The sequence below is a fragment of the Sinohyriopsis cumingii genome, chromosome 1, assembly GCF_028554795.1.
Source record: "Sinohyriopsis cumingii isolate HCF-2022 chromosome 1, ASM2855479v2, whole genome shotgun sequence".
Lineage (NCBI taxonomy): Eukaryota > Metazoa > Mollusca > Bivalvia > Unionida > Unionidae > Sinohyriopsis > Sinohyriopsis cumingii.
In genome coordinates this window covers 164,669,946-164,683,362 of record NC_142961.1, presented here as the reverse complement: position 1 = coordinate 164,683,362, position 13,417 = coordinate 164,669,946, and the positions used below count along the sequence as shown (strand labels likewise).

Here is a 13,417-nt window from a genome sequence, read left to right as displayed (position 1 = left end):
CTCTGTATTTTGTAGTGCAACTAGAAATTCCAGATTATTTGGTATCATTGTAGAGCTACATCTATCTAACTTTCTATAATACCATCCACTTTAGTGTATCATACATGACCTGACACTTAAACTCCTCACCAGGGGTTAATGTGTTAAGCAATGCAACTTGCTATACATTTATCAGGTGTGTTGTGTACCACTTTGAGAGTCTTTCATCAAGGTCATTGTCGTTGCATTCTGTGTTGAATTTTTTTATTACATTTTCTTTTCCAAAGAAATTAAAGATCCATTTGAGATGAAGCAATGAAACTTGATATAACTATTCATCATCCTTTATGTGTCACATATTTTAAAGATGTAAAATACCTTAATGGGGTTCTTCAAAGGCAGTAGTTTAGGTTTCAGTCACATTTTCCCTTCTACTTAATGGACAAAACTTGGTATATATATGATGTTACTCACTTTTGTCATGTCACATCCATGACTCAGTATTATTTGAATTTTCTTGTTTCTGCTTTAAATCATAATTGCTATCTGAGGTACATCTTATGTATTACAGTCAAGGATTTGTCTTCATAGTCAAGGTCACATACCAATTTCTTTATCCCTTTTGACACTTTTCCGCCATTGTTCTTTAACTCATTCGGCCCCAATCCCACCTGTAGGTGTGATGAGGCTTTGCCCTATTTCCAAGCTCTGCAGCATCAAGGTCCTTTAAGATACACCAGTGTGGGTGGTATTACAAAAAAGCAGATGGATATAGCTCTAAAATGATACCAAATAATCTGGAAGTTCTAGTTGCACTACAAAATACAGAGGGAAAAACCTCATTTTTTGGACCCATTTTTTTTCTTCACCTAAAATTCGCTCGTGATCAGAATGCGATTTTGTGTTCGGATTTTAGACCTTTTGGCTTCAGATCTAAGGCAGACTGGTCTGAACTGGACACAGACAGGTGAACCTTTGCAAAAGCTAGGATAAGGTGGGCATTTGGAATAAAAAGTGGTCTCCATATGAAAATGATGGGTCCATTAAGCAAAAAAAAAAAAAAAAAAAAAAAAAAACTCCAACTTTTACCATTATTCTCATGCACAAGCAAAATAACCAGTGGAAAATGATGTTTCTAATACAGCTAGGCATTAGTCTCATGGAAAATCTGTTGAAAGTCGATGTATTCAGAAATTGCCCCCCAAATGTCTTTTCCTGCATGTATTTCAGACAAAAACAACGGGGGCCCCGAGTGGTCTAAAGCGCTCTCTGTCACGGATCACTGCCATCTTACCTCTGTCTGCTTGTGTTAGTCTCGGGCTCGGCCAATGTGGATATGTGAGAAAGCTTGCCAGTAGCTTCTCGTGGGTCGGTGGTTCTTTCTGGGGCTTTCCCGGGTTCTTCCTCCACCATTAATACTGGCCGCCATGTATAGCCTATCTTGTGCTGAAAAATGGCCTTAAACCCTATAACAACAACAAAAACAACAAAAACCTCCGGGGCTGAATGAGTTAATGGGAGAATTTTGATGACATAACCAAATCTGAAATCTGAATATTACTTATTTATTTCATCATTTGTGCATCAGTATTGCACATAAGTTACAAAAATAGCTATTCTTTGACAATTTCTAAGAAATTTCCATAAACTTAATTCATTTGGTCCCAATCCCACCTGTAGGCATGATGAGGCTGTACCCTATTTCCGAGTTCTGCAGCATCATGTTCCTCTAAGATACACTAACATGGGTGGTTTTTACAAAAATGCAGACACAGCTCTAAAATGATACCAAATAATCTGGAAGTTCTAGTTGCACTACCAAATACAGAGGGAAAAACATCATTTTTTTGACCCGTTTTTTTTTCTCACTCAAAATTCACTCATGGTCGGAATGCGACTTTGTGTCTGGATTTTAGACCTTTTGGCCTCAGATCTAAGGCAGACTGGTCTGAAATGCACACACAGGTGAACCTTTGCAAAAACTAGAATAAGGTGGGCATTTGGAATAAAGAGTGGTCTCCATACGAAAATGATGGGTCCATTAAGCAAAAAAAAAAAAAAAAAAAAGAACTCCAACTTTTCCAACTTTTACCATTCTGCTCATGTACAAGCAAAATAACCAGTGGAAAATGATGTTTCTAATACAGCTAGGCATTAGTCTCATGGAAAATCTATTGAAAGGCGACGTATTCAGAAATAGCCCCCCAAATGTCGTTCCTATGCACATTTCAGGCAAAAATGACAAAAACCTCTGGGGCCAAATGAGTTAAGAAGGAGCAATACAACTTTACTACTCTTCGTGTCTTCCAGGATCTGTTTTAAAAGTCATATATTTCATGACTGAAATTTTATGATCTCACCATGATATGCAGAAGATAATTTGCTTTTTCATTTATTTTAGCTATAAGTTGTTTAATTGGTTGGCTGTATGTAGTAGCATGGGTCATTTCCATTTCTTCTAATACTCCAAATTATACCTTATTTTGTAATCTTTAGTGAATTTCTAACAGTAATATTTCTACTTTGGCAAGATTCTCATTCAAAAGCACTGCCATGGTGGCCTAGGGCCTAGTGGTTAGAGCGTCCGCCTCGAATGCGGGAGGTCGAGGGTTCAAACCCTGGCCGAGTCATACCAAAGACTTAAAAAATGGTACTGACAGCAGCCTCGCTTGGCACTCAGCATTAAGAGGTTAGTGTTAAGACTGGTTGGCCTGGTGTCAGGATAATGTGACTGGGTGGGACTTCATGCTACATGTCCGCGGCATGATGTCCCAGTGTTATACATCACTATAAACTGTCACACTGCAGACATTGTAGCAATATGACAGAAAAATTGTTAAAGCTACATTACAAATCTAAATCACACACAAACACACACATTCAAAAGCAGCTTTACTTTCACACACAGATCAGAGGTATATAATGCCTGTTTCAGCTTTAGTGTGTGTAACATTTTTACACTCAGTAATTTAAAAATAACAACAGAATTTTATAGCAAACGAAGATTAGGCAGTTTATAATTGTTAAAGATTAAAAAGAAACTTTTAATTAAAGCCTCCATATTAGACCTTTAATTTTCAGCCAATCCAATTGCTGGAATTTACACTATTCAAGTTTAGGTGTCAATCCAGGCAAGGTCTAATTGTAAGTTCTGTATATTTCATCTGTAAGAGTTAATGTTATAATTTTTTCTGTATATTTCATCTGTGTAAGAGTTAATGTTATAATTTGTTATGTTGTAGTTGTTGACACAGAAGCTGCAGGAGAAGCAGTTCAAGTTGATATGCACCTGTTCTGATGCAGATGTCAAGGCTTCTGTTAGTGCTCTTGTCACAAAGATACAAAAATTGTAAGTATCAAGGTATATTGTACTCACAGTTTTTGCTGTCTCTGAAATCAGACTTGTTCACAAATCTAAATATATCTATTGGATACTATTGCCATCCCATGCTTTCACTTCAAACACGACTTCTTTGTTATGCACAAGAGCTGACAAAAACAGAACTTTGCCAAAATTGCTAATGTGGGGAACAAATTCATAAATATATTTTCATAAGAATGACAACATTATTTTTATCCAGTTTGAGAAGGTGTTGGTGCTGGATTAGGAAGTCTTAAATCATTTTATAGTGGAAGCAGCCTTTTTGCACTGAGTAGTTTAACATGATGCTAAATTCATCAGGTCTTGAACTTTCTGAAAGATTGTGGCTTATTTTTTAAAATATTTTCTTTGTATTTTAATGATTTTACCAATTTTGCCATTGTCTTTATTTTATATACCTTCTTTGGGTACACTATATGTACTATATAACCAGGGTTGTGCTGATATGCTGGTAAACATTATACATAAACCAGCCCACCTTCCAACCTATATACATATATGCTTACAATTGTACATACATACTTATAATCATACATACATGCTTACAATTGTACATACATACATGCTTACAATTATACATACATACATACTTACAATTGTACATACATGCATGCTTACAATCATACATACATGTTTACAATTCTACTTATGTGCTTACAATCGTACATGCTTACAATTGTATATACATACATGCTTACAATTGTACATACATACATGCTTGGGGCCCCGAGTGGCCAAGTTGTCTAAAGTGCTCTCTGTTAAGGATCACTGCCATCTCACCTCGTCTGCATGGGTTCGAGTCTTGGATTCAGCCCGTGTGGGTATGTGAGAAATCTTGGTAATAGCTTCTCGTGGGTCGGTGTTTCTTTCCAGGGTTTTCCCAGGTCCTTCCTCCACCATTAATACTGGCTGCCATGTATAGCCCATCATGTGCTGAAAAATGGTGTTAAACTTTACAACAACAACAGCAACAATATACATGCTTACAATTGTATATACATACATGCTTACAATTGTATATACATACATGCTTACTATTGTACATACATACATGCTTACAATCATACATACATGCTTACAATTGTATATACATACATGCTTACAATCATACATGCATAGATGCTTACAATCATACATGCTTACAATTGTGCATACATACATGCTTACAATTGTACATACATATATGCTTACAATCATACATACATGGGGGCCCCGAGTGGCCGAGTGGTCTAAAGCGCTCACCGTTCCGGATCACTGCCATCTCACCTCTGTCTGCGTGTGTTCGAGTCCAAGGCTCAGCAAGCGTGGGTACGTGGGAAAGCCTGCCAGTAGCTTCTCGTGGGTCGGTGGTTCTTCCCTTGGTTTTCCAGGGTTCTTCCTCCACCAGTTATAGTGTCTGCCATGTATAGCCTATCTTGTGCTGAAAAATGGCGTTAAACCCTAGAACAACAACAACAACATACATACATGCTTATACTCATACATACATGCTTACAATCATACATACATGCTTACAATCAATCATACATGCTTACAATCATCCATGCTTACAATTGTAGATACATAAGTGCTTACAATCGAACATACCTGCTTACAATTGTATATACATAAGTACTTACAATCGTACATACATGCTTACAATCATACATAAATGCTTACAATTGTATACACACACACACACGCACATACACATGGGGTTGGGTGCATTGTTGTTCTTTCTGATGTTCATGTCTACTTAAAGACGCTTGTCAATAATCCATGAGAGACTGATATTAACTCAAACTTATCCAGAGTGTATGGAACTTGAAATGTAGTCCCAATGACCTACATATGGCAGGAAAATGTTGTACTTACCAAAATATAGTCTTACATAAGAGGGCTAGATCTTATGGCCAACACTGTACAAGAAACTGAGTTGAACACAAAACTATGTATCTAGAGCAAACATACAGTTATACACATATAACACTATATGCCCATGTCTTATGGGAGAATTGTATATATTTATCTGATATTGTTTTATTTCTTTACTTCAGCAAATGTTGCAAAAGGTATTTTAGACACTCGTAATCTTGTTATTTGTCTGTCCGATGTCTGTAATCCATTATCCATATATTCTCTAATGGATTTATTGTGGATCCATTTATTTTCATAGATATAATAGGTCCCGCATTGGGATTGGGGAATCACCTTTTCCATCTGTATGTATTTCTGTCTCTCCATCTGATCATCCTTCTTGTAACCATCATTTCCCTGCAACCCTTACTTATAACTGGATGCTGTTTGGTAAATGAATTGCCTGTGATACAGATTTGCCCTTGCAGATCCTTGTAACCAGCACAACTCCAGTCCCTCCATCACAAATCAAGTCCCTCCATCACTACTCAGGTCCCTCCATCATAAAACTGTAGTCAGCTTTTAATGTTACTTGAAAATATTCTTATCGCCATTTTACATTTCAAGTAAACTTTTCCATTGACAGATCTTTTTGAAATTTTAAGTTAAGTTTTATCACAGAGAATCCAGGAACCATTCAGCATAATCTGGTTCAAACACCATTTTAGATAGAGTTATGTCCCTTGACAATAAGCTGATTATCTTCGCTTGTTTGCTGACAGCTTATCTCAATAACCATTCAAAAGTTCTGATGCATTTTAGTATGAACATTGTCTCATTGTGCCCTTTATGGATTATGTCTCATCTATTATTTTTTAGATAGGACTTTGCCCCCCCATCAGTTTTTTTTTCATGTCTTCATATGGTTACTTAGTCTGCATAGCTGAAAAGCCATTCTACATATTTTGATGAAATTTGGTAAGAACATTGCCTCTTAGATGCATTTTATTGGTTTTGTGATATATACACCATTTTAGACAGACTTATTGCCCATGTCTTTCAACTTTTTGTCTTTACTTGAAATTTTGCTTGCAACAAGCATGGCTCAAGAACCATTCAACAGTTGCAGATGGATGTTAACATTGTTTCATAGATCTATATGTCTTTTATGTTTTGGATAGAATTAGGCCCTTGTCAGTTATTTTATTGTTATTTGATGTTGCATATAATAATGAGATCTTGAAGGAGTCATCATTGACCTTATGGCCCCTGAATGCCCATCTTATCATAATTTAATTTCCCAAGTTATTCTCTTTAAGGCCCTACAAAGGAAGATTTAGTGAGCAGGGCTGTTTGTGATGCTTCCCTCACTGCCTGCAGTTTTTTCCTTCAGTTTGGCAAAATTTATATTGGCATCAGTAATTGAATTAATTGCTGTGTCTCATAGCAGAGAAAAATCCTATTTTTTCAACAGTTTGATGACTTTTACATCATATCTTTGAATGCATGATTTGTATCAACCATAAAATTGATCCACATTGGTATTTTAAAAAAATAAAAGTGAATCCACAGTATATCTTGCTTGCATCATTTGATTTCTTGTCATATTTTATGCATGAAGGTTCAAGGGACATTTGATCTCTTTAGTGACCTCAAATGATGACCTGTTCATCCAGCATGTGCTTGTTAAAGGTCAAGGTTATGACCTTGTACTAAGAGGGTCACTTCATGTTTTATTTCTCACATACATCTCCATTGACATGCATGAGTATATTATCTCTGAAAATTAATTTACATTTTGAAGAGAATGTCATTCGTAATTAAATCTTGCATGTGTTAATTGACACTGTCTCTGGATGCAATTATATTTGCATGTATTAAAGCTGATGTGCTAATTTTGTCATGTAAACACCATGTTGACTAAAGTAGTCTTGTCAGTGTTTCAGATGTTTCAGACAAGACCCAAACCTTTAACAAAATTCAGTCCAGTCCATAAAATGTCAGGACATCATTAACCATTTACAAAATTCAGTCCAGTCCATAAAATGTCAGGTCATCATTAACCTTTTGATAAAATTCAGTCCAGTCCATAAAATGTCAGGTCATCATTAACCTTTTACAAAATTCAGTCCAGTCAATAAAATGTCAGGTCATCATTAACCTTTTGATAAAATTCAGTCCAGTCCATGAACTGTCAGGACATCATTAACCTTTTGATAAAATTCAGTCCAATCCATAAAATGTCAGGTCATCATTAACCTTTTGATAAAATTCAGTCCAATCCATAAAATGTCAGGTCATCATTAACCTTTTGATAAAATTCAGTCCAATCCATAAAATGTCAGGTCATCATTAACCTTTTGAAAAAATTCAGTCCAATCCATTAAATGTCAGGTCATCATTAACCTTTTGATAAAATTCAGTCCAATCCATTAAATGTCAGGTCATCATTAACCTTTTGATAAAATTCAGTCCAATCCATAAAATATCAGGTCATCATTAACCTTTTGATAAAATTCAGTCCAATCCATTAAATGTCAGGTCATCATTAACCTTTTGATAAAATTCAGTCCAATCCATTAAATGTCAGGTCATCATTAACCTTTTGATAAAATTCAGTCCAATCCATTAAATGTCAGGTCATCATTAACCTTTTGATAAAATTCAGTCCAGTCCATAAAATGTCAGGACATCATTAACCTTTTGATAAAATTCAGTCTAATCCATGAAATGTCAGGTCATCATTAACCTTTTACAAAATTCAGTCCAATCCATGAAATGTCAGGACATCATTAACCTTTTGATAAAATTCAGTCCAGTCCATGAACTGTCAGGTCATCATTAACCTTTTACAAAATTCAGTCCAATCCATGAAATGTCAGGACATCATTAACCTTTTGATAAAATTCAGTCCAGTCCATGAACTGTCAGGTCATCATTAACCTTTTACAAAATTCAGTCCAATCCATGAAATGTCAGGTCATCATTAACCTTTTACAAAATTGAGTCCAGTCCATAAAATGTCAGGTCATCATTAACCTTTTGATAAAATTCAGTCCAATCCATAAAATGTCAGGTCATCATTAACCTTTTGATAAAATTCAGTCCAATCCATGAAATGTCAGGTCATCATTAACCTTCTAGAAAATTCAGGGGGCCCTGAGTGGCCAAGTGGTCCCAAGCGCTTTCCGTTACGGATCACTGCCATCTCATCTCTGTCTGCATGGGTTCAAGTCTAGGATTCAGCCAATGTGGATATGTGAGAAAGCTTGCCAGTAGCTTTTCGTGGGTCAGTGGTTCTTCCCAGGGTTTTCCCGGGTTCTTCCTCTACCATTAATACTGGCCGCCATGCATAGCCTATCGTGTGCTGAAAAATGGCATTAAACCCCACAACAACAACAACAACAACAACAAAATTCAGTCCAGTCCATAAAATGTCAGGACATATTCATTCAGTCCAGTCCATAAATTGTCAGGTCTTCATTAACCTTTTACAAAATTCAGTCCAGTCCATAAAATGTCAGGTCTTCATTAACCTTTTACAGAATTCAGTCCAGTCCATAAAATGTCAGGTCATCATTAACCTTTTGATAAAATTCAGTCCAGTCCATAAAATTTCAGGTCATCATTAACCTTTTGATAAAATTCAGTCCAATCCATAAAATATCAGGTCATCATTAACCTTTTGATAAAATTCAGTCCAATCCATAAAATATCATGTCATCATTAACCTTTTGATAAAATTCAGTCCAATCCATAAAATGTCAGGTCATCATTAACCTTTTGATAAAATTCAGTCCAATCCATAAAATGTCAGGTCATCATTAACCTTTTGATAAAATTCAGTCCAATCCATTAAATGTCAGGACATCATTAACCTTTTGATAAAATTCAGTCCAATCCATTAAATGTCAGGTCATCATTAACCTTTTGATAAAATTCAGTCCAATCCATTAAATGTCAGGTCATCATTAACCTTTTGATAAAATTCAGTCCAGTCCATAAAATGTCAGGACATCATTAACCTTTTGATAAAATTCAGTCCAATCCATGAAATGTCAGGTCATCATTAACCTTTTACAAAATTCAGTCCAGTCCATGAACTGTCAGGTCATCATTAACCTTTTACAAAATTCAGTCCAATCCATGAAATGTCAGGTCATCATTAACCTTTTGATAAAATTCAGTCCAGTCCATAAAATGTCAGGACATCATTAACCTTTTGATAAAATTCAGTCCAATCCATTAAATGTCAGGTCATCATTAACCTTTTGATAAAATTCAGTCCAGTCCATAAAATGTCAGGACATCATTAACCTTTTGATAAAATTCAGTCCAGTCCATGAACTGTCAGGTCATCATTAACCTTTTACAAAATTCAGTCCAATCCATGAAATGTCAGGTCATCATTAACCTTTTGATAAAATTCAGTCCAGTCCATAAAATGTCAGGACATCATTAACCTTTTACAAAATTCAGTCCAGTCCATAAAATGTCAGGTCATCATTAACCTTTTACAAAATTCAGTCCAGTCCATAAAATGTCAGGACATCATTAACCTTTTGATAAAATTCAGTCCAGTCCATGAACTGTCAGGTCATCATTAACCTTTTACAAAATTCAGTCCAATCCATGAAATGTCAGGTCATCATTAACCTTTTACAAAATTCAGTCCAGTCCATAAAATGTCAGGTCATCATTAACTTTTTGATAAAATTCAGTCCAATCCATAAAATGTCAGGTCATCATTAACCTTTTGATAAAATTCAGTCCAATCCATGAAATGTCAGGTCATCATTAACCTTCTAGAAAATTCAGGGGGCCCTGAGTGGCAAGTGGTCTCAAGCGCTTTCCGTTACGGATCACTGCCATCTCATCTCTGTCTGCATGGGTTCAAGTCTAGGATTCAGCCAATGTGGGTATGTGAGAAAGCTTGCCAGTAGCTTTTCGTGGGTCAGTGGTTCCTCCCAGGGTTTTCCCGGGTTCTTCCTCTACCATTAATACTGGCCGCCATGCATAGCCTATCGTGTGCTGAAAAATGGCATTAAACCCCACAACAACAACAACAACAACAACAAAATTCAGTCCAGTCCATAATATGTCAGGACATATTCATTCAGTCCAGTCCATAAATTGTCAGGTCTTCATTAACCTTTTACAAAATTCAGTCCAGTCCATAAAATGTCAATTCTTCATTAACCTTTTACAGAATTCAGTCCAGTCCATAAAATGTCAGGTCATCATTAACCTTTTGATAAAATTCAGTCCAATCCATAAAATGTCAGGTCATCATTAACCTTTTGATAAAATTCAGTCCAGTCCATGAACTGTCAGGACATCATTAACCTTTTGATAAAATTCAGTCCAATCCATAAAATGTCAGGTCATCATTAACCTTTTGATAAAATTCAGTCCAATCCATAAAATGTCAGGTCATCATTAACCTTTTGATAAAATTCAGTCCAATCCATAAAATGTCAGGTCATCATTAACCTTTTGATAAAATTCAGTCCAGTCAATAAAATGTCAGGTCATCATTAACCTTTTGATAAAATTCAGTCCAGTCCATAAAATGTCAGGTCATCATTAACCTTTTACAAAATTCAGTCCAGTCCATAAAATGTTAGGTCATCATTAACCTTTTGATAAAATTCAGTCCAGTCAATAAAATGTCAGGTCATCATTAACCTTTTGATAAAATTCAGTCCAGTCCATAAAATGTCAGGTCATCATTAACCTTTTGATAAAATTCAGTCCAATCCATAAAATGTCAGGTCATCATTAACCTTTTGATAAAATTCAGTCCAGTCAATAAAATGTCAGGTCATCATTAACCTTTTGATAAAATTCAGTCCAGTCAATAAAATGTCAGGTCATCATTAACGTTTTACAAAATTCAGTCCAGTCCATAAAATGTCAGGTCATCATTAACCTTTTGATAAAATTCAGTCCAGTCCATAAAATGTCAGGTCATCATTAACCTTTTGATAAAATTCAGTCCAATCCATAAAATGTCAGGTCATCATTAACCTTTTGATAAAATTCAGTCCAGTCCATAAAATGTCAGGTCATCATTAACCTTTTGATAAAATTCAGTCCAATCCATAAAATGTCAGGTCATCATTAACCTTTTGATAAAATTCAGTCCAATCCATAAAATGTCAGGTCATCATTAACCTTTTGATAAAATTCAGTCCAATCCATAAAATGTCAGGTCATCATTAACCTTTTGATAAAATTCAGTCCAGTCAATAAAATGTCAGGTCATCATTAACCTTTTGATAAAATTCAGTCCAGTCCATAAAATGTCAGGTCATCATTAACCTTTTACAAAATTCAGTCCAGTCCATAAAATGTTAGGTCATCATTAACCTTTTGATAAATTTCAGTCCAGTCAATAAAATGTCAGGTCATCATTAACCTTTTGATAAAATTCAGTCCAGTCCATAAAATGTCAGGTCATCATTAACCTTTTGATAAAATTCAGTCCAATCCATTAAATGTCAGGTCATCATTAACCTTTTGATAAAATTCAGTCCAGTCAATAAAATGTCAGGTCATCATTAACCTTTTGATAAAATTCAGTCCAGTCCATAAAATGTCAGGTCATCATTAACCTTTTACAAAATTCAGTCCAGTCCATAAAATGTCAGGTCATCATTAACCTTTTGATAAAATTCAGTCCAGTCCATAAAATGTCAGGTCATCATTAACCTTTTGATAAAATTCAGTCCAATCCATACAATGTCAGGTCATCATTAACCTTTTGATAAAATTCAGTCCAGTCCATAAAATGTCAGGTCATCATTAACCTTTTGATAAAATTCAGTCCAATCCATAAAATGTCAGGTCATCATTAACCTTTTGATAAAATTCAGTCCAGTCCATGAACTGTCAGGACATCATTAACCTTTTGATAAAATTCAGTCCAGTCCATAAAATGTCAGGTCATCATTAACCTTTTGATAAAATTCAGTCCAGTCCATGAAATGTCAGGTCATCATTAACCTTTTGATAAAATTCAGTCCAGTCCATAAAATGTCAGGTCATCATTAACCTTTTGATAAAATTCAGTCCAATCCATAAAATGTCAGGTCATCATTAACCTTTTGATAAAATTCAGTCCAGTCCATGAAATGTCAGGTCATCATTAACCTTTTACAAAATTCAGTCCAGTCCATAAAATGTCAGGTCATCATTAACTTTTTACAAAATTCAGTCCAATCCATAAAATGTCAGGTCATCATTAACCTTTTGATAAAATTCAGTCCAGTCAATAAAATGTCAGGTCATCATTAACCTTTTGATAAAATTCAGTCCAATCCATAAAATATCAGGAGATCATTAACCTTTTACAAAATTCAGTCCAGTCCATAAAATGTCAGGTCATCATTAACCTTTTACAAAATTCAGTCCAGTCCATAAACTGTCAGGACATCATTAACCTTTCGATAAAATTCAGTCCAATCCATAAAATGTCAGGTCATCATTAACCTTTTGATAAAATTCAGTCCAATCCATAAAATGTCAGGTCATCATTAACCTTTTGATAAAATTCAGTCCAATCCATAAAATGTCAGGTCATCATTAACCTTTTGATAAAATTCAGTCCAATCCATAAAATGTCAGGTCATCATTAACCTTTTGATAAAATTCAGTCCAATCCATAAAATGTCAGGTCATCATTAACCTTTTGATAAAATTCAGTCCAGTCAATAAAATGTCAGGACATCATTAACCTTTTGATAAAATTCAGTCCAGTCAATAAAATGTCAGGTCATCATTAACCTTTTGATAAAATTCAGTCCAGTCCATAAAATATCAGGAGATCATTAACCTTTTTCAAAATTCAGTCCAGTCCATAAACTGTCAGGACATCATTAACCTTTTACAAAATTCAATCCAGTCCATAAAATATCAGGAGATCATTAACCTTTTACAAAATTCAGTCCAGTCCATAAAATGTCAGGTCATCATTAACCTTTTACAAAATTCAGTCCAATCCATGAAATGTCAGGTCATCATTAACCTTTTACAAAATTCAGTCCAGTCCATAAAATGTCAGGTCATCATTAACCTTTTGATAAAATTCAGTCCAATCCATAAAATGTCAGGTCATCATTAACCTTTTGATAAAATTCAGTCCAATCCATGAAATGTCAGGTCATCATTAACCTTCTAGAAAATTCAGGGGGCCCTGAGTGGCAAGTGGTCTCAAGC

At 35.1% G+C, this 13,417-nt stretch overlaps 1 protein-coding gene across 3 annotated transcripts in view; it reads left to right on the top strand.

Moving 5' to 3' along the window:
• The window catches only part of LOC149808301 (phosphofurin acidic cluster sorting protein 2-like), a 198,960-nt gene that overhangs the window by 113,010 nt on the left and 72,533 nt on the right, over positions 1–13,417 (top strand). For all 3 annotated transcript variants that reach the window (XM_089975795.1, XM_089975790.1, XM_089975784.1), the window contains one exon: positions 3,222–3,328. In XM_089975795.1, coding sequence (XP_089831921.1) covers positions 3,222–3,328 — 107 coding nt within the window. The remainder of the gene's footprint in view (positions 1–3,221; positions 3,329–13,417) is intronic.